Source organism: Saprolegnia diclina, assembly GCF_000281045.1.
Source record: "Saprolegnia diclina VS20 unplaced genomic scaffold supercont1.8, whole genome shotgun sequence".
Classification (NCBI taxonomy): Eukaryota; Oomycota; class Saprolegniomycetes; order Saprolegniales; family Saprolegniaceae; genus Saprolegnia; species Saprolegnia diclina.
The window spans coordinates 549,822-572,371 of NW_008246075.1; the positions used below are offsets into that span (position 1 = coordinate 549,822).

At 56.7% G+C, this 22,550-nt stretch overlaps 8 protein-coding genes across 8 annotated transcripts; 4 read left to right on the top strand and 4 right to left on the bottom strand.

Moving 5' to 3' along the window:
* Window positions 1-475: 475 nt before the first annotated feature.
* Window positions 476-4,343, bottom strand: SDRG_03444 (hypothetical protein). Its single transcript, XM_008609078.1, has 9 exons — window positions 3,676-4,343; window positions 3,552-3,632; window positions 3,270-3,509; window positions 2,891-3,226; window positions 2,445-2,844; window positions 2,071-2,393; window positions 1,775-2,027; window positions 1,547-1,737; window positions 476-1,505 (listed from the first exon to the last, which is right to left on the bottom strand). The coding sequence occupies exons 1-9, from the start codon at window positions 4,321-4,323 to the stop codon at window positions 588-590; spliced, it is 3,390 nt and encodes a 1,129-aa protein (XP_008607300.1). The 5' UTR covers window positions 4,324-4,343; the 3' UTR covers window positions 476-587.
* Window positions 4,344-4,503: 160 nt separating this feature from the next.
* On the top strand, window positions 4,504-4,734 carry SDRG_03445 (hypothetical protein; the record flags this gene model as incomplete). Its single annotated transcript, XM_008609079.1, has 1 exon — window positions 4,504-4,734. The coding sequence occupies one exon, from the start codon at window positions 4,504-4,506 to the stop codon at window positions 4,732-4,734; it is 231 nt and encodes a 76-aa protein (XP_008607301.1).
* Window positions 4,735-6,040: 1,306 nt separating this feature from the next.
* SDRG_03446 (hypothetical protein) lies at window positions 6,041-10,218 on the top strand. The gene is made up of 7 exons (XM_008609080.1): window positions 6,041-6,306; window positions 6,350-6,569; window positions 6,620-7,935; window positions 7,980-8,071; window positions 8,125-8,221; window positions 8,273-9,459; window positions 9,515-10,218. Exons 1-7 carry the CDS (start codon window positions 6,086-6,088, stop codon window positions 10,054-10,056), a joined length of 3,675 nt encoding a protein of 1,224 aa, XP_008607302.1. The 5' UTR covers window positions 6,041-6,085; the 3' UTR covers window positions 10,057-10,218.
* Window positions 10,219-11,060: 842 nt separating this feature from the next.
* SDRG_03447 (hypothetical protein) lies at window positions 11,061-13,518 on the top strand (the record flags this gene model as incomplete). Its single annotated transcript, XM_008609081.1, has 9 exons — window positions 11,061-11,255; window positions 11,300-11,503; window positions 11,552-11,779; window positions 11,828-12,046; window positions 12,092-12,475; window positions 12,527-12,834; window positions 12,879-12,996; window positions 13,044-13,210; window positions 13,258-13,518. 9 exons carry the CDS (start codon window positions 11,061-11,063, stop codon window positions 13,463-13,465), a joined length of 2,031 nt encoding a protein of 676 aa, XP_008607303.1. The 3' UTR covers window positions 13,466-13,518.
* On the bottom strand, window positions 13,505-14,226 carry SDRG_03448 (peptidyl-prolyl cis-trans isomerase-like 3; the record flags this gene model as incomplete). The annotated part of the gene is made up of 6 exons (XM_008609082.1): window positions 13,505-13,628; window positions 13,671-13,789; window positions 13,841-13,908; window positions 13,961-14,054; window positions 14,097-14,171; window positions 14,224-14,226. The coding sequence occupies 6 exons, from the start codon at window positions 14,224-14,226 to the stop codon at window positions 13,505-13,507; spliced, it is 483 nt and encodes a 160-aa protein (XP_008607304.1).
* Window positions 14,227-14,652: 426 nt separating this feature from the next.
* Window positions 14,653-16,584, bottom strand: SDRG_03449 (hypothetical protein; the record flags this gene model as incomplete). Its single annotated transcript, XM_008609083.1, has 3 exons — window positions 14,653-16,055; window positions 16,115-16,503; window positions 16,565-16,584. 3 exons carry the CDS (start codon window positions 16,582-16,584, stop codon window positions 14,653-14,655), a joined length of 1,812 nt encoding a protein of 603 aa, XP_008607305.1.
* A 1,235-nt stretch (window positions 16,585-17,819) lies between these two features.
* On the top strand, window positions 17,820-19,621 carry SDRG_03450 (hypothetical protein). Its single transcript, XM_008609084.1, has 8 exons — window positions 17,820-17,920; window positions 17,965-18,057; window positions 18,110-18,238; window positions 18,299-18,540; window positions 18,589-18,698; window positions 18,750-18,926; window positions 18,978-19,142; window positions 19,195-19,621. The coding sequence occupies exons 1-8, from the start codon at window positions 17,841-17,843 to the stop codon at window positions 19,498-19,500; spliced, it is 1,302 nt and encodes a 433-aa protein (XP_008607306.1). The 5' UTR covers window positions 17,820-17,840; the 3' UTR covers window positions 19,501-19,621.
* Window positions 19,622-19,856: 235 nt separating this feature from the next.
* SDRG_03451 (hypothetical protein) lies at window positions 19,857-21,641 on the bottom strand. The gene is made up of 9 exons (XM_008609085.1): window positions 21,545-21,641; window positions 21,389-21,501; window positions 21,235-21,343; window positions 20,943-21,184; window positions 20,787-20,896; window positions 20,548-20,727; window positions 20,326-20,490; window positions 20,147-20,276; window positions 19,857-20,098 (listed from the first exon to the last, which is right to left on the bottom strand). The coding sequence occupies exons 1-9, from the start codon at window positions 21,625-21,627 to the stop codon at window positions 19,977-19,979; spliced, it is 1,254 nt and encodes a 417-aa protein (XP_008607307.1). The 5' UTR covers window positions 21,628-21,641; the 3' UTR covers window positions 19,857-19,976.
* Window positions 21,642-22,550: the final 909 nt, after the last annotated feature.

Here is a 22,550-nt window from a genome sequence, read left to right on the forward strand (position 1 = left end):
TCGTCGTAGAAAATACTCTATTTAACAGCAAAACACGGTTTGCTTACACCCATAGACACAGCCTTTGGCACGACAGCGTTGACCCACCCGCTCTAGCAATACGCATACAAGCAACGCTGCAACGCTACGAGAGCTGCACGACGATGGGTTGTTGGCTACGACGGGTCGATCGATCACTTCGGATGCCTCCATTCGACACCAAAAGCTGAAGAACACACCTTAGCGGTGCGTCACTCATTCCGGTGTTCGACCGGTGCCACTGCACCGAGGTTCGACTGGTCGGAACTTTGGCGCAACGAACCTCTTGGCTTTACAGGAAAACAGCAACCGCTTCAACACGGCGCGACCAGAGACGCTTACGCATACATGCGCGTCGTGCTCGTACCGCATGCTACCGCCATGGATTAGGTGGAGGCTGTAAGTGTAGCGGTTGTGCCAACATGAGCTGCAGTTTGCTGTTCACGGCCCCTTTGCAGCACCGTCATCACAAGGCAGCGATACTTTGCACATCGTACACGTATCTTCTGACACGGATCCGTCATGCTACAACCCTTTCTCGCTACAAAGCACTTGGGAGTCGTGGTATCTCAGTGCGCGAGGAGGTGCGTGGCGTGGTTGATGCGCGTCGTCACGGTCGCAAGCGCCTCTTGGATGAGGGCCTCGAGGCGAATTTGCGCGTCGCCGTCCGAGAGCTCGAGCAAAAGGGCGTTTTGAAGCCACGCGATCGAGTCGCGGTCGAGCTCGGGAATGGCTGCACTCAGTGCGAGCTCGAGGAGCGAAATCAAGAAGGACGAGTGCGCGCGGAGGACGAGGAACGCCGCGACGCACGTCTTCTGGAAGAGCGGAAACTGGTCGCCCATGACGGTCACCATCGCATGCGTCAAGACGAACGGTGCGCGCTCCCGCGCATACCCCATGTACGTTTTGAAATGCCCGAGAAAGTGGCCAAAATCAATGTGTAAAAACTGCCCGGACGCCGTCAGCATCAAGTTGTCGTTGTGCCGGTCACCGACGCCGAGCACGTACGTCGCGACGCAGTACCCAGCGCACGAGAGCGCAAAGTTGCGGGCGACGTCATCGGAAGTTGCGTCGCGCTGGTCGTGGAGCCATTGGGCATACACGCGCTTCCCAAAGAGCGCGGTTTTGACCGCCGCGAGCTTGCGACCCGTCTTCTTGTGCTTGTGGCGGTCGCGGCAAATGGCCGCGAGCGTCGACGCGTGGTGCACGACTTGAATGAAACCAATGTTGTCGCCCGACGACACACACGCGTACGCGGAGAGTTGCAAGTGGAGGTCGTTGGCCTGCCAGAGATCGTCCATGACCCGCAAAAGCTGGAGCGTGAGCTGGTCTTGGCGCAAATCGTCGCCCGACTTGAAGATGGTCGATGTCAACCCGAGTTGCTTGGTCGGCGTCAAGTGGAGAAAGAGCGGTTTCTTGGCCGAGTCCATGGTGCGGCACTGGCCCGGGACAAACGCCGAGTAAAACACGTTCGGATGCAACGGCAGCTACGAGTCGCGTCAGGTCGTGTACCAATTGTGGGGCAAACCTGAAAGCAGTCGGGCAAAATGGCCTCTTCGAGACCGGCGCGCAAGACACCGTCGCGCGTCGCGGACGACGCAGCTTTGACCGCGGTCGCGAGTCGCTCCAGAAGACGCATGACGTACATGGACTGGTACAGCTCGACGCGAAAGACGCCCGAGTGACAGAGGTACTGGGTGCGCAAGAGCGCAAATCGGTCTAGAGACTCTAAGTTATAGCCATCCGTGTGCACTACCTTGGATGATTGGCACGTGGAGCTCGGCTTGTAGCAGCCAAAAGAGCGCGTAGCCCACCTCAGACGGCGACTTGAGGGCGCGCACGAGGAGAAAGCGCATGAGCGCCGAGTCATGATGCGGCTCGCACTTGAGCGCTTGTACGAGCTGCAGCAAGTACAGTCGGAGGCGGTAGTCGGGTAGTGAGTCCAGACACCGCACGGCGTACGCTCGTACAAACGGATCGGCAAACTTTGGACTGAGCAGTTGCAGCGCCTACACCTTTCAAATGAACTAGAGAGCAAAAGGCGAAATCAACCTGCAGCGCGGTGGGCGGCGTCCAGAGGTACAAGTACTTGTACGCTTCTGTCACGTGCCCCCGGTTGGCCCAGTTGACCGAGAGCAAGAACGGCATGAGCGCCGACGACGTCGTCACGAGCACCGACCGGTAGCTCCAAAAGAAACGCCGGTCGTCCGTCGAGAGCGGCTGCATCGGGTTGGCCTCGAACGTTCCGAGCATTTGCTTTTGTTTTGCGTCCAGGGTCATGGGAACCACCGATGTTGGCCGCGCCCATGCCATCTCGGCACTGCGGTACGTGAGCAAGACCGACGACGGCGGCGTGTCGAGGTAAATGCACTCGCCTACAACACCAAACATCATTTTCCTATCACACCATCCGTACTAGTACGGACCAAGGCCATCGTCGTGGTCGGTCGACTGAAGGCACGCGCTAAACTCGATCGGCAAGGTCACGCGCGCGTGAAGGCTTAGTCGTAGCGTGCCCACGCGCAGGAAATGGTCGAACGAGAAGAGGTAGCATGCAGCTTGGCGAAGCACCTTCTTTTGCGGCCCTAGGATCGCGACGCAGAGGTGGGCGGCGCGCGGCAGCGACTGCACGTTGCACGGAAGCACTAGCGTCTCGAGACACTCGAACGTCTTGACACTTGCCAAGGACGTGGCTTTGATCCACGCCGACGTCACCGGTGGCGTCAGCGACGCTTCGCCATGAACGAGCTCGAGGCGCACCTGAATGCGGTTGGCTTTGGTTGCGAGCCGGATCGTACCTGGCTTGATGGCCAAGTCGTTGGCAACCTAAGCATACAAATTAGAAGACGAAAGCGTTGTCGAGCAAGAGAACCTGCGAAACGGACCCGAGGTGCCGTGTCTTGGTGCCGATCTGGAGCAAGTACGGTTGGGTAAACTGCGCGGCAAGTTCGAGAAGCTCGAGTTCGTGGATCGTATACGGCGGACGGGATTGAGTGTTGAGGACTTCCCAGACACCGACAACGTGGCTGGCATGGGCGACCGGCACGGCCATGATGGAGCCGGTGGACGCGTACATGACGGGGTCGTGGGCAATGGCGGCGAGGTCGTCGCAACGCCCGAGGAAAGCTTTGCCACTTGCATGCACGACGCCCGGCACGCCAAAGTTGACGGGCGTCTGGAGCTCCTGGAACACTTCGTCGCTGGCAAACTAGCGTGGTATGAGAGACGACCAATCGATATGATGCAAGTACCTTGGTTTGGAACTGCGTGTTGGCCACGTTTGCGAGGTAGAAACGCACGGTGCTTGCCTCAAACAGCTTGAGAAAGATCTGTGCCATGCACCGAATGCAGTGGTCGACGTCGAGCTCGGGGGAGACCGAGAGGAGGATCTCGCGGATGAAGGCTTGCGGCGACATGCGGCTGCTCGACGACGTAGACTCGTAGTGCAAGCAGCCCGCCATCTCGTGGGCCCATTTCCGGAAGCTCTCGCTCTAGCAATGCGCCATGAAGAGCATACGAGCACGCGGTCCTACCTCCATGTCACCGTAGCGAATGTTGTGCAGGTTCGCAGACAAGGTCGCCTTGGGTAGCTTGTCCTCATACTGGAAAAGGGCCTAATCCTGCATGATGCTTTGATGATGGAGGTGGAGGAAGGACCATGCGAGGGAGCACGTAGCAGTCGGCGGCGAGGACGGCCACGATGGACAAGGTCGGGCTGGACGCGAGCATCTCGTACGGGTCAAGCATGTCGCCGCTGACGTACTGCAGCCGGTCGGCAAGGAGGTCGTTGGCTGCGGGGCTGGACGCGACTCGAGCTTCGAGGACGCCGGTGCGCACGATAAAGATGACGTCAATAGCCGACGCGCTCGAGAAGACGACGGCCCGCGGCGCGTACGTCACGAGGCGCGCAGCTGCGTTCACTTCGTGGAGCTCGTCAGCGTCCAAGCGCGCGAGCTGCGGCAGGCAGCAGAGCAAGGACATGGACGACGAATGTTGGAGTCGCTCGATGCTCTCGGCGCCATGCGCCTGCTGCACCTTTCCCTTGGTCTTCTCCATAAAGACGATCTGGCGTACGGTGGCCCGCCAGCGCTGCTTGGAGGATGGGCTCAGCTGCGGCTTGGTTGCTACCGGCGCCACCTTGGGCGCATCGAGGAAGGCTTCAATGCTCTGGAGCTCGGCCTTGATCTCTGCCACGATCGCCTTCTCCGCGCGCAGGAGCGATACGATCGACGTGGTCGTCGCTGGTGGCTTGGGCAGGTCGTCGAGGGGGACGACCGGGACCCCGACCTCGTCGCCAGCGTCCATGCGTCGGTTTCCAAACGAGGCGTGTTTTTAGTCTAGGACATGCGCCCTTGTTGTAGGTCCCATCAGGACATGGTGACGAAACCCACGCGCGATGTAACTGCCGCACTAAAAATAGTGTGCGAACAAAGATACGGAATAGTGTAAACGATGCGACGACACCACGTGCTGTTGCTGCTGGCGATGGCTGCTGCGACGTGCGTCGGTACGTGCCCCGTCCAGTGCGCCGACGACCAAGAATGCAAGTCGCTGCCCAACGGTCAATTGGCTTGCGCCGATGTGTGCAAGTGCGCTGCGTACGAGCTCTGCGTGCCCGTCGCCCTAGACTGCGGCGCCCCGTGCCACCCAATCATGCAGTGCGTTCACAACCAGGCGACCACGCCAGTGCTGCCGCTCGACGATGCGACGCCGTGACGCCACCAAGCTACTTGCCTAGACGCCATCTTCATCTCATGCAAGCGTCTGCCCTTGCCTCTCTGTGTATCCAAGCTAGCGCCACGAACAGAGCAGTCTACCTGGCGGCGTCTCCAGAAGGCTCCCATCCATACCCCATATCCATAACGCGGGCGCGCCAGCATTGGATGCGGCGCCACTTGGGTGGCACTTGGTACATCTGAAAGCTGCTCGGACCTGCAAGTGATAGGCGCTTAATTTTTGGAGATGCCATGGTCGCCAGTATCTCGGCCTCGTCGCCTGCTTGCGAGCTGCATGGCTGTCAATGACTACTGTCAATGGTGGGTACAGGGTTGAGCAGAGCCGGCTCGATGCCCAAGCCTCCACAGACACGCATCGTCCTCACGCGTGTCGGCTTGGCGCGGTCCAGTGGCTGCTCAAGCACGGCGATGTCGTGCGTCAACAAGCTTCCACTTCGAACGCTCGAAATTCGAAGCCTGTTCTAGTCACCTTCTCGAGCCGGTCAGGAGGCTAGGATAAGGTCGTCGTCTGATTCACCGGCCCGCGTCTTCTGCACAGCGTTGTGAACGCCCTTGCTGCTGTTGTACTGATTAGGCGAACTGCGTGTATAAATATGGCAGCCGTCTCGCCACAGCCTCCACCAAGCTTGTCACCACCAAGGCCGCCACGTCCATCGACTGGGTAAGCCATGGAGCCGAAGAGACAGGCCACGATGAAATAAATAATTGTGTGCCCATCCCACTGCGGCACGACGATCCGGCCCACAACCCATCAACATGCCCAGAGTGCTGGCGACTTGCCAGAGCCCAATCTCGTCCGTGCACTTGCAGCTTCCTTCCTACGCCCGAAGAAAGCACCACAATCCGCTTCCTCGTACCTCCTATACGCTCTGCATCATGAGGACCGGCGTGCTTCTTGGTGGTGCACCTCGTCGCGTCGTCGGTCGCTGGGGCAAGGTGGTTGCCAGAATTCCCTTGGCCAGTACCAGAGCAACTTCAATCTCAATTGTAGATGGCGTTAAATTCACATACAAACATCAAGTCACATGGCATTTAATTATCCAATTCACTGGACGTTTCTACGGGACACTCTGGCGCGGATGTATATTATTATTCCAGTCATCTGTTGGATTGTACATGGGTTTTGGTTTAAAATATCGCGCTATTTTTATCTTTGCATACAAATTGTGCGTTATAGAATACATATACGCGTACGATCACATGCCATTTTAATGCACCGTGTGCAATCTATTCAGCGCCAATCCGACAATTAAAAACCATGTATTTTGAGCTCGCCGGAACGCAGTTCAGTCCCAAGAAGGCCGCTTCTACACATCTCCATACACAGCGCGATGGCCGAGAGCGGCGCCGCCAAGCCACGCGTCGGCGACCTCTACTGGAAGAAGGTCGGCTCTAACGGATGGACCCTCGGGAAGGTCTGCGCCGTCGCCGAAGAGACCAACATGGCCGAGTTCGGCCTCGTCGACGAAGACTCGGGCGACATGCTGCGCGAGCCCCACGAGATGCTCGACCTCGCCGAGCACCCGCTCTTCCCGGCGAATCCGCTCTTTAGGTACCTGCATCTGCAATCGCCGTAGCGCTCATGCATGGCGTAGCACGTGCGCCGACATGACGTCGCTGCACCACTTGCACGAAGCGGCGTTGGTCAAGAACCTCCAAGATCGCTCGGCGCTCTCCAACCAGCGCCCGTACACATTCATGGCCAACGTCCTCATCGCCATCAACCCGCTGCGATACCTCGAAGAAGTCGATAAAGACCTCTTCATTGGCAAGCCGCTCGACAAGTGCCCACCGCACCCATACCACGTCGCCGAGGTACGCCGACGACTGCATATGCGTATGCACGATATAAACCAATGTCGTAGAGCGCGTACCGGCAGCTCTGCACATTGCGGCCCGTCATGCAGAACCAGAGCATCATCATCAGCGGCGAGTCGGGTTCGGGCAAGACCGAGACGTCCAAGATCATCCTCGATTTTCTGACGATGCGCGCGGTTGCGCCGCGCTCCGAGAGCTTTGACGACCACTCGGAGCCCGAGGTCACGACGATGCCCCTCAAGCGCCCGAGCATCTCGAAAGGCCCCAGCGGCTCATCGCGCGTGCTCTCGTCCTTCTCGATCCGCGACGTCTCGAGCATGCTCAAGGAGCCCAACACGGTCACCTTGGGCGAGCGGCTCATGGAGACGATCCCGATCCTCGAGTCGTTCGGCAATGCGAAGACGCATCGCAACCACAACTCCTCGCGCTTTGGCAAGTACATGCGCCTCCAGTTCTCGTCGCGCCATTACGAGCTCACGGGCGCGTCCATCGACACGTACCTCCTCGAGAAGTCCCGGCTCGTGCACCCGCCCAACGGCGAGCGCAACTTTCACATCTTCTACGAGCTCTTGCGCTCCGGTCGGTCGGACCTCCAAACGCTGCTGCATGTCGCCAACGACGACCCGGAAAGCGCGATCCAGAGCTTCCACTACCTCAACCGGTCGGCGTGTACGAGCAGCGACCTCCTCGACGACGCAGCCAACTTTTCCAAGCTCACGGACGCGCTCCTCATGGTCGGCATTGACCATGTGCAGCAGACGGACCTCTTCAAGCTCGTGGGCGGTCTCCTCCATCTCGGCAACGTCGACTTTGACGAGGAAGAGACGTCGGAAGGCTTGTCGGCGGTGCTGGCCGAGACGTCGCTCACGAGCTTGGGCCATGCGTCCGAGCTCCTCGGCGTGCCGGTCGACGAGCTCTCGAGCGCGATGCTCAACAAGCGCATCACGCGCAGCAAGGGCGGTCGGAAGAACTCGATCTACTACCTCAAGAAGGACGCGCGCCAAGCGTCCTACTCGCGCGATACGATCGCCAAGAGCATCTACGAACTCGTGTTTTCGTGGCTCATGCGCCAGTGCGCGTGCGCGCTCGAGTACAACGAAGCGCTCCGAGATGTGCTGCCGTACATTGGCGTCCTCGATATCTTTGGCTTTGAGGATTTCGAGCCCATGAACCGCAACTCGTTCGAGCAGCTCTTGATCAACTACGCCAACGAGACGCTCCAGAGCATCTTCAACACGTGCATCTTCCAGGCCGAGCAAGAGCTCTACCTCTCCGAGCACATCCACGTGCCCAACAACGTGGAGCTCGCGTTCCCGTTTGCGCTGCCCGGACAGCCGCTACCGAGTCTGACGCCGACCAACGAGTACGACACGCCCGACGACGACAAGGTGTCTGACGTCGTTGTAGACCGATCGCGGAGCGGCTCAACTCGACGAGCGAGCTCATCACGTACGTCGACAATCAAGAGTGCCTGACGCTGATCGCGTCCCGCCAAGGCGGTACGATCCATGCTTTGGTGGGGTACCATCAAGAACTGGTTGTGTGATGCTAGGTGTGTTTGCGACCATTGACACGGTCTCGCGGCTGCCGGGCCCGTCGGACCGCAAGCTCAACGAGCGTCTTCACACGCTCTTCAAGCGCAACGCCTGGTATGTATCGACACGTACGCATGGAATCGTTGATACATTGATACTTTCTAGCTTTCCGCTGCCGCACCCAAAGGAAGCGCACGAGATGTTTTGCATCGTGCACTACGCGGGCACGGTCAAGTACCACATCGAGTCGTTCATTGACAAGAACAACAACATCATCTCGGCGCAGTTTGAGGAGCTCATCCACATGTCGCGGTCACGCATTCTGAGCTCGCAGCCGACGACGACGCCCGTGAGCAGCCAGCTCAAGGGTGGATCGGTCTCGCAGATGTTCTCGGTGCAAATGAAGGGCCTCGCGTCCGAGCTCGAGGGCACGCGCTGCAACTTTATCCGGTGCATCAAGCCCAACGCCGCGATGGCGGTCGGCGTCTTTGACCGCAACTCGGTCGTCGACCAGCTCCGCTGCTCGGGCACGGTTCAAGCCTGCTCGGTGCTGCGGGTCGGCCTCCCGACACGCATCTTGTACGCTGAAGTCGTCGACATTTACGCGCCACTCGTCGGCGACGAGGTCTACAGCCTCTTCAAGCTCAACGAGCGCCTCTTCACGCAAGCCATTTGCGCAGCCTTGCGCTTTCCTGCCGATGCGTACCGGCTCGGCGATACGCGGCTCTTTTTCCGGACGGGCAAGATCGATTTGCTCGACCAACTGCTCAACGTGACCAAAATCGACCCGCACTTGCCGTCCGCGCTCGGCCGCTACGTGATCAAGCGCCGGTGGGTCTCGGCCGTCACCAAGGCCATCGTCTACAAGCGCTTTGAGCGCATCTACCACGAGTGCAAGTTTCGCCGGCGCGCGATCGTGCTCCAGTGCGCGTGGCGCCAGCACCGCGCGCGTCTCGAGCTCGCGTCGCTTCGTCGCCAGCAGGCGATTGCGCTCAAGCTCCAAAGCTGGATCCGCAAGCTGCAGATCATGAAGGCGTTTGCGGGCCGCCCGGACGAGAAGCTCTCGCTTCTCAACGGTCTTTTGAGCAAGCCAGCGCTGCCAAAGGGCCAAAAGTGGCTGCTCACGTGGCTCGGGCCGCTCCAGCGCGCCATGTACGTCCAAAAGCTCTGCCGCAAGGCGTGCGTGGCCTTTATGGTCAAGCGCGGGTTCCTCTGGCTCTACGAAAACGTGCGGAAGAAGCGCGCGCAGCTCCTGTTGCAGACGCAGATGCGCGTCTTGCTCGCCAAACGGCGGCTCCAAGAGCTCGTGCGCAAGCGCCGCGCCCGCGACAACTGGAAGCGCGCGATTCTCGGTACCTTTCCACTTGCTTGACAGATTGATACTGATCACACGGCATGATCTCGTAGGGGCGCGGGTGTGTTCGCTGTTTTTGCGGCAGTTTAAGCGTGTACATTTGACGCGCCTCGAAGCCAGCCACGAGTCGCTCACGGCGCACAATGAGGCGCTGGAAGCCCGGGTGTCGGCGCTAACGTCCCAGCTCGAAGACTTCAAGAAGCAAAACGAAGCGCTGGCCGCGGCGGTCGTCGAGAACAAGCGGCTGCTCGACGCACGAGCTGCGCGCATCGCGGCCCTCGAAGCCCAAGTGCCCAAGCCAAAGGAGTCGCTGCTCTCGCGCGTCTTCCGTTTCTTTACGTGCAACTCGGCACCGTACGACCTCGAGGACAACGACGACGACGCGGCCGAGCGTACGGTGAGTGAATGCAGCTCGGTCGACGACCATGCAAACAAGGTGACGCCGCCATCGTCGACCACGTCGACGGCATCGTCATCGACCCCGTCGCCCGCCACAACGATGGCCACCAAGCAGGCGCGGAAGCTCTCCAACTTTGTCAAGCCCGCCAAGCGCCAGCACGAAGGCGTCTGGAAGATCAGCCGCTTTGTCTTCTAGGACAGAGCGTACATGTGCGCACGCCAGTGGAAGCGTGCGATGATGGCACATACGACGACGCTACTTGGCCGTTCTTGCCCCCGATCGCAGGTGGCATCTACTTCAACAACAGGAAGGTCCAGTCTTTATTTATACAAACAACAAGTTGTACTGCATTCTCAATTCAGCAGCGTCGCGCCAACGTCAGAGTCAAAAGTGTTGCAAGTGACATGTAGTGGAAGTGATCGGGGCACAGACGTTGCCTTCCTTGGAGTGAATGAAAGAGTTGCGAAGATCCAGACAACAGAACGTCAAAGTCGCTTGTTAGTATCGAGAGCCCGTAAAGAAACGAAATGCGTCCACCATGACGGTATCATTGCCCGCGTCAGCGTGCTCGACAGCGTTTTGCGCGTCGGCAAGTGTCCTCATAAAGCTATGTTTACAGGATACCCGTATGTGTATCACGCATACCGGTATCCTGGCTGTAAGGCTGCCACGTAATGTAGGAATGGCGTCTTGGGATTGGCCATGTCGCTTTGGGATTTGACCAATGAAATGTTCCCATGTCAGATCGCGGTCAAACTCGATCGCACGGATCTCGAGATGGCCGTCCAGCCATCGTCTATGACGCTAGCGTCACGTCGACCATTGCGCACCAATTGAAGCTCCAGATTTAGCGAGCTCATCGCGCTGCGAACCAGTGACCTCGGCAGACAAGACATGATGCAGCGTACGCAGAGAAAGAGCATCTCTGATACAATAACAATAGCCACAAGGACGCAAGAACACGCTTCACTACTTTGAATATTTGTCTGCATCTCCTTGTCGTCGCAGTGCTTTTCAAAGGAGCAATACCTCGTTGGCCGAGCATACGATGAGTCAAGAAGAAGGTGCCTGCGATATTCGACGGACTAGACAACCTGTACACAGTATAGCGCCGTGTTAGTAGGTAGCGACACCAATGGAGCGAGTGCAGAGTGCACAAGAACGTCTATCGGTTTCGCGTCGTTTCAAAAATTTCGACGATGGAGCTCAAGACCGAGGGCGAGGGCAACGACCGCGAGACGCGGGTGCAAGCCCGGCGCGGGCGCATCGAGGCGCGGAATGCGAGCAAAGACGACGAGAAGATGAAGAAGAAGACGACGGGCGGTGACGCCAAGCGCATGAGCCGCGGATCGCAGCAGATTGCCGACAGTCTCAACCAGCTCGACCGACGCAAGGTCGCATTTTCGTCCACGTCCCTTCCATCCACCGTCCTCCCTAGCTGGCCGGGATCCAAGAGGTGACCGACGTCCGCGTCCGCGCCGACGACAAGGAGAACGTTCGGCGCATCGACGAAGAAGACCGCAAGCAAAAGCGGATCGAGAAGCTCCAGCAAGAAGCCATTTCGAGCGGGTCTCGGAACGCCGCCGTCGAGATGCGCTGGGCCGATCTGTACGATTTCAACATGCCCCAAGAGCTCCACAAGGTTCGTTCATAGTCGATAGAGACGGTGATGTCAACGGGTCGACTGTAGCAACTGCAAGCGCAGGAGGAAGCGTGCAGCGCAATCCTCGAGTCCAAAGACAATGTGATCAAGGACTTCCAGGCGCAGTTGAAGTCCAAAGACGAAGAGTATGTGATTGCGCTCAAGGTCGAAGCCGAAGACATTGAAGCGCTCGTCGACCGCATGAGCCAGCAGTACCGCGAGATGCAGGAGGAGTATGAGCTCGAGCTCGAGCAGATCGAAGACGCCTTTCTCAAGGTACCGTCATGGCAGTGCGCTTCATCGTCAACTCGGAATGCTCTCTAGGAGCGCGACGAACTCATTACCGGCAACAAGTCGGAGATCGACTCGCTTTTTGAGAAACGACGCGAGATGGAGATGACGTACATGGAGGCCAAGCAAGCCCGTGACGAGATGAGTCAAAAGGAGATTGAAGACTTGCGCGTCAAGGACGCCGAGGACTACAACAAGCTCAAAATCAAACTCGAAACGGATATTCAGACCCTCGAACAGCAGCTCGAAGAAGTGGGGTTTTTGAGTTTTCTATTTCGTTTCCACAATGCAATCTAGATGCGCGCGACGTACCAGCTCAATACGGAGAAGCTCGAGTACAATTACCGCGTCTTGACCGAACGCGACATGGAAAATTCGGCGACGTTGAGTCAGCAAAAGCGAAAATTGAGTCGGCTCAAGGACGCACTGAGCGCGCTCATTCAAAAGTACACGCAAACCGACACGGCGCAGCGGCATCAAAACACCGAGCTCACGGAAGAGTACCGGCGCATCACCAAGCAGTACAAGGACCTCCAGAAGAAATTTCAACACTTTGAAGAAAACGACGGCCGCAAATTCGACGAAGTTTGGGCCATGCATGAAGCCGAAGCGCTCGAGCAAATTGAGAAGGTTCTGCAAGCCGACCGCATCATCCACGAACAGCAACTCGGGCTCGTTTGGGTCAACAATCCTCTTGTTTGAGAAAATGCAACTCAAACTCAAACCATGTAGGTGCCACCGGCGTGCGACCTCCGGCACGTCGATGCTGTCGTGCTCCGCAAGCAGCAGCTCGATGACGCTAACGCCAAGGCCACCGAAGTCCACGACGAGACGACCGACGTCCCCGAGCACCGCATCTCGAGCGCCAAACTCAAATACATGCTCAAACTGCTCTCAACCGAGGCCGGGTTCCTCGTCCACGGCGCGGTGCTCCAAGCTATCGACAATATGGACGACGACGAAGCCGACCTCGTGCGCGCCGACGCGATTCTCAAGTCGCTCGGCGTCGAATCGGAGGCCGACATGGAGCGTCTTCTCTCGTATGTTCTTCTTGTCGACTGGTAGCGTCTGGAGTTTGTGCTAGCTTTTTCTTTCACGACGCGCGCGACAATGAGAGTCGCCCGGGTGCCGACGTGGCCAAGCGGCTCGGGCTCAAGATCCACCCGGATGACGTCATCCAGACCATCAAAGTGTTTGTGCAGGTAGCGGCCAATTGCATTGGGCTGTATACGCAATGGAGTTGATGTAGGAGCTCAACGAAGAGAAAAAGGCCCGCGGAAGTCGAGGCGCGCGCCGCCTCAAGGAGAAGATGGAGCAAGAGAAGGCGCAGCTCTCGGGCGCGTCCCCGTCCTTTCGGAAAGACCACAAGCAGTTTTGGAGTCGCGCCCAGCGCGTCCTGCCCGCCCAGTCGCAGCGGTACGAACGTACGCTGTCCAATGGGCTCCAAGTCGATGGTTTGCTAGTGTCTGGACGTCGCTCGAGACGGGCTTGACGTCGTACCTCCACGTACTCAAGCAGCGCAAGGGCCTTATCGACGACGTCTCGACGCTCCAAGCCCAAAACGTCGAGCTCAAGGGGCTTCTCCGTCAGTACCTCGGCGCGGCCGTGAACGAAGAGCTCTTGATTCCACCGACGCAAATGATTCGCGTGCAAGAGCCGTCGCACCAGTAGTGACGAGACGTCGTCCTGCGAGTATATTATGTAGTACAACTATTCGGCGAGCGGGTTGGCGTGGATCGCAATCGAGTCGAGTACAATCTCCTTGAGTGGCCGGGACTTGGCGTCGACCGGCGTCTTCTCCATCGCGTCCAGCACGTCAAAGCCGTCAATGACCCTGCGCCATAATGAGACTCTCCAAGAGGACGCAAACACGTACTTGCCAAAGACCGTGTACACGTTGTTGAGGTGCGGCTGCTTGGCGTACGTGATGAAGAACTGCTGCTTGTTGGTGTTGGGACCGCTGTTGGCCATCGAGACGATCCCGCGCGCATTGTGCTACGCATGTATACGATGCATCAACTAGAGACAGCGGTATGGCGAGCGTACGCGGTTTTGCGGATGGAACTCGTCGTTGAACTTGCCGCCCCAAATGCTCTCGCCGCCCTTGCCCGTGCCTATGGATGATGAGGAGGTGGAGAATGCTACGTGCCGCCAGGGCAGACGTACCGGTGGGATCGCCGCCTTGGATCATAAAGCCCTTCATGTTGCGGTGGAACGTCGTCTTGTCGTACGCGTTGCTGGCGCAGAGCGCAAGAAAGTTCTACGAGCCGTGGGCACGGAAGGCGGGCAGGCGCGCGCGTACCTCGGCCGTCGTTGGCACCGTGTCGCAGAAGACCTCGATCTTGATGTCGCCGAGGCTCGTATGCAGCGTGACCGACTACGTCATGGGATGTGAGCGGCGCCGGTCCAGCATGCATGGGTCGGTCCACCATCGTTCAACGCGCTTGGAAATGCCACGACGTCAAGCAACGTCGTATTATCATTTAAAAGAGGTTTTCGCGATATTGCAAATTCGACTGGGGTTCAAGTGACATCTCAATATCCGATTGTAGAGGGTTTTGGGAAAGTTGAAAGCTCACAGAGCCGAGACGAGCTACCACGCATTAACTTACTCCACCACTCACAGCTTTGTACATGGCCGGCAGCTTTGGCTGCTGCGTCATTGCGTATTGTCTAGCTCATCTAAGCACCGGCTTGATAAATATGCTACGTCGCCTTGCACATGTTGATCTCTGTTGGGAAGCAGCATGGGCATAAGATAGATTCCCGAGGTTGAAGGAGTTGCACGCATACTGCTGTACGTATATACATTCGCACGGCGATAATTTATGATCAAGGGAAAGACCGTACTGGTCGACTTAGACAGTGGCGACCGGGTCAAAGTAGGGCTGGCGCATGCGCTCGAGCGGGATCTTGATCGGCGGCAGGTCGTCCGAGAACGCATGGCGGGACGTCTTTGGCGGGAAGACCGAGTCGGAGAGCGCCATGGCGATGACGTCGGCTTTTGTGAGCGTATCGCGGCCACAGTCGGGCCACACATCGACCGTGATCGACTCGTCCTCGAGGTAGTCGACAAGGACCGCAGGCACAGTGATGAGGCCGAGCTGGACGCCGACCGTGTACCGATGGTGGCCATCCAGAATCGCGCCCGTCTTGCGGTCCACGAGGAGCGGTTCAAGGTACGCGTCCCACTTGACCGTCGCGCGGCGGAGACCATCGACGCGGGCTTCACTCACGATTTGCTCGTGGGGTTTCAGCCACGAGACAAGGACGAGGGCGACCGCAAGTCGCTTTGGGCAGCGCTCGCGCTCCGTATCGAAGCGGTACTTGTAAAAGTACGAGGTCGGATCCGTGATGCGCGACACAAAGAACTCGCGGTACTTGTTGGAGCTGTCCATGACATCTTCGAGCGTCTGCGCCATGCGGCCCTTGATCCGCGAGAAGGACGACGTCGGGTCGTTGGCTCGAATGGCGTCGAACGCATCGCTCTTATTTGGATTCTTCTTGTTGGGGCGCGACACGAGATCGAGCGACGACGAGGCTTGGGCCTCAATTGCTCGGAACCGGTCGCGAAAGACACCGCGGACCACAGTGAGCGCAAGCTGTGTCGCGCCCGAGAGCACTTGGATCGATGCTTTCCGAACAAAATCACGCTTCCGTGTGCGGGGCACGCTTGCAAGGGCGGTTGACGACTCTTCGGGTAGGAGCGCCACCGTCGGGCAGCCAAAGCCGAGGGTCCCTTCGGTGGGGTCGGCGCGGAGCGTTTCTAGCGGGATCGAGATGGGCGGGAGCGAGTCCGTAAATCGGTGGCGACTTGTCTTGGGCGGAAATACGTTGGGCGAGAGCGACATGTCGATGACCTCTTGCTTTGTGAGGGAGCTCCGCCCGCAGCCAGGCCACACGTCGACAGTAATTTGGTCGTCCCCCAAGTAGTCGACGAGCACCACAGGCACTTGCTTCAGCTGGAGCTGGAGGCCGACCGTGTACCGGTGGTGCCCATCGAGGATTGCGCCGGTCTTGACATCGACGAGGAGCGGCTCCGTGTAGGCGTCCCACTTGATTGTGGCCTTCTTCAGGCCATCGACGCGCTCCCAGCTCACGATTTCTTCGTGCGGCTTGAGCCATGAGAGGCACACGAGGACGACAGTTGCTTTCTTGGGCTCCGTCTCGGCGTCCGACCGGTACTTGTAAAAGTACGACGTGGGGTCTGTGAAGCGCGAGACGAAGAAGTCCATGCTGACGTTGATCCCACCCGTGGCGCCTATACGCACGCAACCTTTCGCATCAGTCAACAGCGTGCGGGACGGACAATCGACGTACCGCTGTTGGAGCGTGGCCGGAACGAGGTGTCATCGCGGGTCGTGGACTGCCAGAGGTGCTTGCGGTTCGTCTTGCTGGATGACGGTGCGGTAAGCGCTGTGGTCGAATCGTTCGTCGGCTGGTCGACATCGTCCATGAGATGGTCAAAGATGCTGTGGAGCGCGCTCGTCGTGTAGCCTTGCGCGCTCATGAAGAGACGCATCGAGATCTGCTTGAGGACATCGCGCTTGCGTCGCCGAGGAACCTCAATGAGGTCCGAGCTTGCGTGCTCGTCGTCGGTGTGATCGCGCTTGGCACGCTTCGGGCTTGGCACCTCGGGCGTCTCGGGCTTCTCGCGGTAGGTCAACGTCTTCTCGTAGCCGAGAGCAGGCTCCGTCGCCTCAAGTTCCCTAGGTCCATGGACATGCATGAGGTCGTCGGCTTCCTCGCAGCATGGAGGCTTCCGCGTACATGCTTCGAAGCGGCAGCATCGTCGACGGCGCGTCAAATTGAGGAATGTTGCGACGTACAAGAGGCTCATCATTCTGAATTTAATTGGTGCAATTCAGTGCTGCATACATTCCCCAAGCTTATCCCTTGGAGCGTTACACGTGATTATTATAATACAATGATGCGAATAAAAACACTCGAGATTTTATTGATTTTACGCCCCTTGACAGCACATTCATCATTGGCGGGCCGCTATTTTAAAACACGTGCACTGCGTATTTTAATACAAACATCACCGCGCTATGAAACGCTCCGTCGCGCCGATGCTGATTGGTAACACGTCATTGACAATTTTGGCCAATCAGCGCGGTGCAGATCCGACCAGGAGGCTTCTTTTTTGCAGCATTTCTTGACGTACCTCTGTCTATCGATGTTCTGTTGCAATGCATAAAGCAAATTACTTATTCCAATATCATGTCGATTTAAAAAACCGTTATACATGCATAGAATGCGTGATGCGATTTTGTAATAAAAAGAATAGAAGTGGCGCCAAATTGATGTCCGAGCAGCTTTCGTCGACGGTACAAAATTGTAGCTTTCTCGGGTCCGACAACTCGCACGCGCAAGATGCATTTGTCCGCAAAAGCTCGCACTCATAGAGGGATTCTTTCGGCGGGCCAATATTCGACCCGTCGAAACGCAATATTCCTCCAATTCTCGTAAAATTGTACTAGTACAAGTCTTTTGCGCCAATAATCCCCGCATCGAAGCGGTTTGGTGTTGCTCTGTCCGTCATACCCGACAAGCGTTATAACTGATTCTAGCTTAAGTCATTGGCATGCTTCAGTACGTATCTTTACACTGTGACACATACCACCTCGCTCACTCGCTCCAATGTTCTTGCTCAATGCGATCCTTGCACCAGCATTGCTGTGCGCGAGGTACCAGTACAGGTATGATCCTTGTCCGTTTTGACCCTTCCGCTCCCACTTCTTCTTTTGTTCTCCAGATGAACTTCTGCGGTTACTGATCAGAGCAGTCAGAACCATGACGTGGCGCGTCAGCTGCCGTCTCCTCGATCGGACGTATTGTGCAGGGTCAGAACAGGGTAGCCCAAGCCACCAAGTGGTATCCGCGACTATATAAATGGGAGCACTTAGTATCTTTGAGATGGCATTGTACACCGTGCAAGTGTTGGACAATTGTTCGATTCCTGGTAGCGAATCGATTTAAGCTTCGAAAATCCCGGCCTATGTACGACAAAGCAAAGCAGGATTTCCTCACAGCCTTGCGCACGATGGCGGTCGATGCGAAGAAGCTCGTGGTGCCCCTTGCGTGCCTCATCCTCTCGCGTTGCGTCGACCGCGTCCTCGACACGTACCTTGAGTACCGACTGGCAACCTACTTTATGGCGAGTGTAGGCGCATCACGTACGCCTACGGGCCGTTTCTATGGTACTTTTCCAATATAATCCTCCCGATCGCCTTCATGGTCACGTCGTGGCCCGTCGTGTGGTAAGGTCACGCCGAACTTGACGTTCGAGCGCTCAATGCGAAGCGTTGGTAGGTACAAGATGTGGTTTACGGACGAAATCACACCCGAGATGCACAAGTTTCCGCACTACAAGTACGCGCTCATGGGCTTTTTTGACACGGCGTACAACCTCCTCGCTGCGTTCCCGACGCCGCACATTGGGTATTCCACAAACTGGATTCGTTCGACTGAATCTAGATCTGAATATGGATTTGGTTGTAGTGGCAATTTTGCCAACGTGCTCGACCAGCTCAACTTGCCGTTCAACATGGTGCTCTCGGCGATCTTCCTCAACACCAAGTACAAGCGCTGCCACATTCTTGGCGCGATCCTCGTACTCTACGGCGGCTTTGTCAACATGATTCCTCTCTTCACGGGCGGCAAGACGCTCAACATGCCGGACCCCAGCGCCTTTTGGATCCTTCTCTACATCTCGGCGCTACTTCCGGCGGCAGCCTCCAACGGTATCTGACTAATTTGCTGGCCTCGTTTCTGATGGGGTACACGGACAGTCTACAAGGAAATTGGCTTGAAGGACGTGGATCTGGATATCTGGTACGCCAACGCGTGGATCAGCTTTTACCAGATTCTCTTTGGTATTCTCACCATTTGGACGATTCGGGTACGTTCTCGCCAACAACATTGGCATTGATAAATCATGATTTATGAACAGGTCCCAGCGCTATGCGACCCGCCAGTGCCGTGGTCGGAGTTTGTGCCGTACGTTGGAAAGGCCCACGATTGCTTTCTCGGGCGACCTGTCGAGCTGAACGGCGAGCATCTTCCGTGCGACGAAGGTGTCTTTACTACGTTTCTCTGGTTCATCCTCTTCAACATGACGTACAACCAGGTACTCTGCACCATGCCATCTCTCGTCCTAACAGCTCTTATTTGGACGTAGCTGATGTTGTACATCTTCAAGGAAGGCAGCAGCGTCCTCTTTGTGGTCTCGTCGGCCATTTGCCTCCCTTTGACAGACGTTCTGTACATGATTCCGTTCATCACGGGCGCGGACGCGTCGCAAACGTTTACGATCTACGACGGGTTTGCGCTCTTTGTTCTTGTGGTACGACCATCAGATCTGATTTGAGTCGAGATCTAGAGCTTGTTTATTCTAGATTGGCCTTTTAGTCTACCACTCGGAGAAGGAGAAGCGCGTGAGCGAAGGTGGAAGCCGGTCCATCGACAAGTCGCCCATGTTCACGTCGCCAACGCTCCAGCGCACGCACCTCATGCGGTCGCAGCGCGGCCGCGTCGTATATCGGCAGAGCCCTCTGTTTCCAGGCAAGAGCCCGCTCTTGCGTCGGTCCAACTCGCCAGCTCGCCCGACGTACGGCACACCCGACCGGTCGCGTCCGTTGCGTACGCCCGAGACACCGAAAAAGAAGAAACAAAAGAAGAAGGCGGCCGAGGCCATGGTGTAGACCAGGAACGCCTAGATTGAAGCGCGTCGAACGGCTGGGGCGTTGACGTGATCTGTAAACGGGATGAGAAACCACGCAAGTCAACAAAGTAACATGAAGTATGCGAATGGTGTTTTGTGCATTTTGTGTAAACGAACGATGAGGCCAGATGTAGGTCATCGTGCACCTGGATCGTCGAAAACAACGTCTTCGACAACCATAAGTTCTTAGGTTCTGTGGTACTATAGCAGGTTGGTAGTGACGCGTTGTGTACAGCAGAGACATCTTGCTATCTGGCTCGGGCAGGATGTCGAGGCGCCGCCACCAAGCATTGACGAATCTATCTCCGAGGCAAAACGTTGATCAACCCAAGCGAGAGCAAAAAACAAGCGCTCGATTGATATCTTGATAATTCGACATACAGGCAAAACTATCCAAGCTCGACACGTTTCCAGCTTGAAACTCTCGATTACTACTGCTTTCGCTTAGAGATGCCGTTAAACGACCTTGTCCGTCGCAGTGCTGCCATACGAGACCATGTTGCGCAACGACATGAGCGGGCGGGAGGGCGAGTTGCGCTGGCGAAACGTCGCGGGGCTCTGGTGGTACATGACGCGTCCTGGTCTCCGACATTAGACCGTATTTGCTGACAAATTCAAAGAAATACCTCGCTTGGCCCGCATCATTTGCGTCTTCTGAAAGCTTGGCGACGCAAACATGGGCGACTTTTCGACCGACTTGGTACCGGACGCATCCAAACGCTGCTCCTTCTCGGAATGGTACACGAGAATCCCAATCTATCCATATACATTGGATACATCCAAACCACATAGCCAGGATACATACCACGAGCACAAAGAGAGCAAACGCATCGTAGAGCGTAAACGTCTGGGACGCATGCGCCCCCGCGAGGAACGGGAGCATGTACAACATGTCTGTCAACGGCAGGCAAATCGCCGACGAGACCACAAAGAGAACGCTGCTGCCTTCCTTGAAGACAAACAGCATCAACTAATCAAAGGTCCTCAACGCAATTCCTCTCGACAGCACCAAGACAATACTACGTACTTGGTTGTACACGAGGTTGAAGGCGAGGTAGAGGAGGAAGAGGAGAAAGACACTGTTGTGATCGCACGGCACGACGTCACCGTGGAGCGTGACGTTGCGACCGAGGAAGCAGTCGTTGGCGGCCGCAATGTAGCCTGGAAACGCTGTCCATGCAATCGGCGGATCGCAAAACACTGGAATCTAGCAAAATATCAACGAAATGATAAAAAAAAGCTTCAAAAACAGTAAAAAACGCGTACGCGGATCGTCCAGATCGTCAGAAGACCCCAGCCCACTTGGTACGTGCTGATCCACGCGTTCGTGTACCAAATATCCAAATCGACGTCCTTCAAGCCAATCTCCTTGTAGACTATCCAGCGATATCGTTTTGGATACATTTTGACAGTGGTGGGTACCGTTCGAGAGCGCCGAGGGCACCATCGCGAACACATACATGCTGATCCAGCCGACGCTCGGGTCCGGCGAGTTGGCCGGGCGCTCGCCGTGCAGGATTGGGATCATTGCGACCAGACCGCCGTAGACGACGAGGATCGCGCCAAGCACGTGGATGCGCCGGTACTTGGTTTTGAGAAAGAGATACGACATGATCATGTTGAACGGCAGGTTCACTTGCCCGAGCACATTGGCGAGGTTGCCGCTAAGGCCAGTCATCAATACACCGCAAACGATATGTCCATGAAGGTTCACCCAATGTGCGGCGTCGGGAAGGCCGCCAAGAAACCACAAACCATGTCGAGGAGCGCCATGTAGGCGAAGCGCGACGTCGGAAACGCCTTCATCTGGGGCGTCACGTCCTCTACGCAACATGCAATGACGCAACAAAAACAGATCGTATGCCTACTCGTAAACCAGAGCTTGTACCACACGATGGGCCAGCACGTCAAGGCAAAGGCGAGCGGGCAAATAATGTTGGAAAAATACCACAAAAATGGCCCAAACTCAAACGTAATGCGCCTACGCGGTGCGTCGATCGACCAGCTCGGTCATACGAACGTACGTGTAGACGACGCGGTCGACGCAGCGCGCGACGATGAGGACGACGAGCGCGAGTGCGAGCTTCGAGTCTCCGAATCCGTGCATGCCAATCAAAAGGTGTGCTTGGATCGCAAGATGCGGCTGTCCGGATACATCGCCCATGAGACAGACGTATTTTTAATGTGCCTTTTATGGCCAATTCACTTGGTTTTGTAGGCGACCACGCATAGTGTTTGATGCAAACGGTAACCGGACATGGAGCGCCACAACTTCAACCCGACAAGCAAAGATCTCCATGGCTACATGAAAGCGTCGACGAGCGCTGGCTCAGACTACGTAGTCCCCTCGAGAATCTATAGCTTTGAGCTCCTTGGTAGTCATATTTAACGTAAAGAGGACGGGCAAACTGACTGCGAAAATAAAATGGGATCAAATACAGACCTAAGATCCTGAACAAAAGCTACCTGTTGTTCAGAAGTAGCATGCCTGGGATGGTGGCCACCAAGTCCTGGCTAAATACAGTGGGGGATGCGCGGGGGACTCTATCGAGCTCCTTCCTAGGTAACTGGATGTTATCGTTGTCAACTCGTTCTCGCCGCCCAACACGGGGTAGCCAGCGACGCTTGTTGCGTCTGTGTTGAGCTCCAAACTCGCTCGATGACAATATGTTATTTCGAGTGAGTTTGGGCTCAACACGTCGTGCGAACGTGGGATGCAGCCTCCGAATCTACTATCCGGAGGAACACTTTTCGTCGTGGGTTTGTGTCCCATAAACGAAGCGAACGCGAGTGTACGGTTGGTTGCCGGCTTTATCCATACCAAACGACATGGGGACGGACGCGCTAGTATGGAGCAAATGCGAAGAAGGTATCATTTTTCAATTGGCGTTCTTATGGTATCGGTGTACTACATTCAAGGCTTCCTCGCGCTCGCAGCGGTTGCCTTTGCTGCTCAAGAAGCGCCCGCGGACGCAATGACGTTTGGCCGACTTGTCGACTGCGATGACAACAATGGTGGCGGTCGCTGGA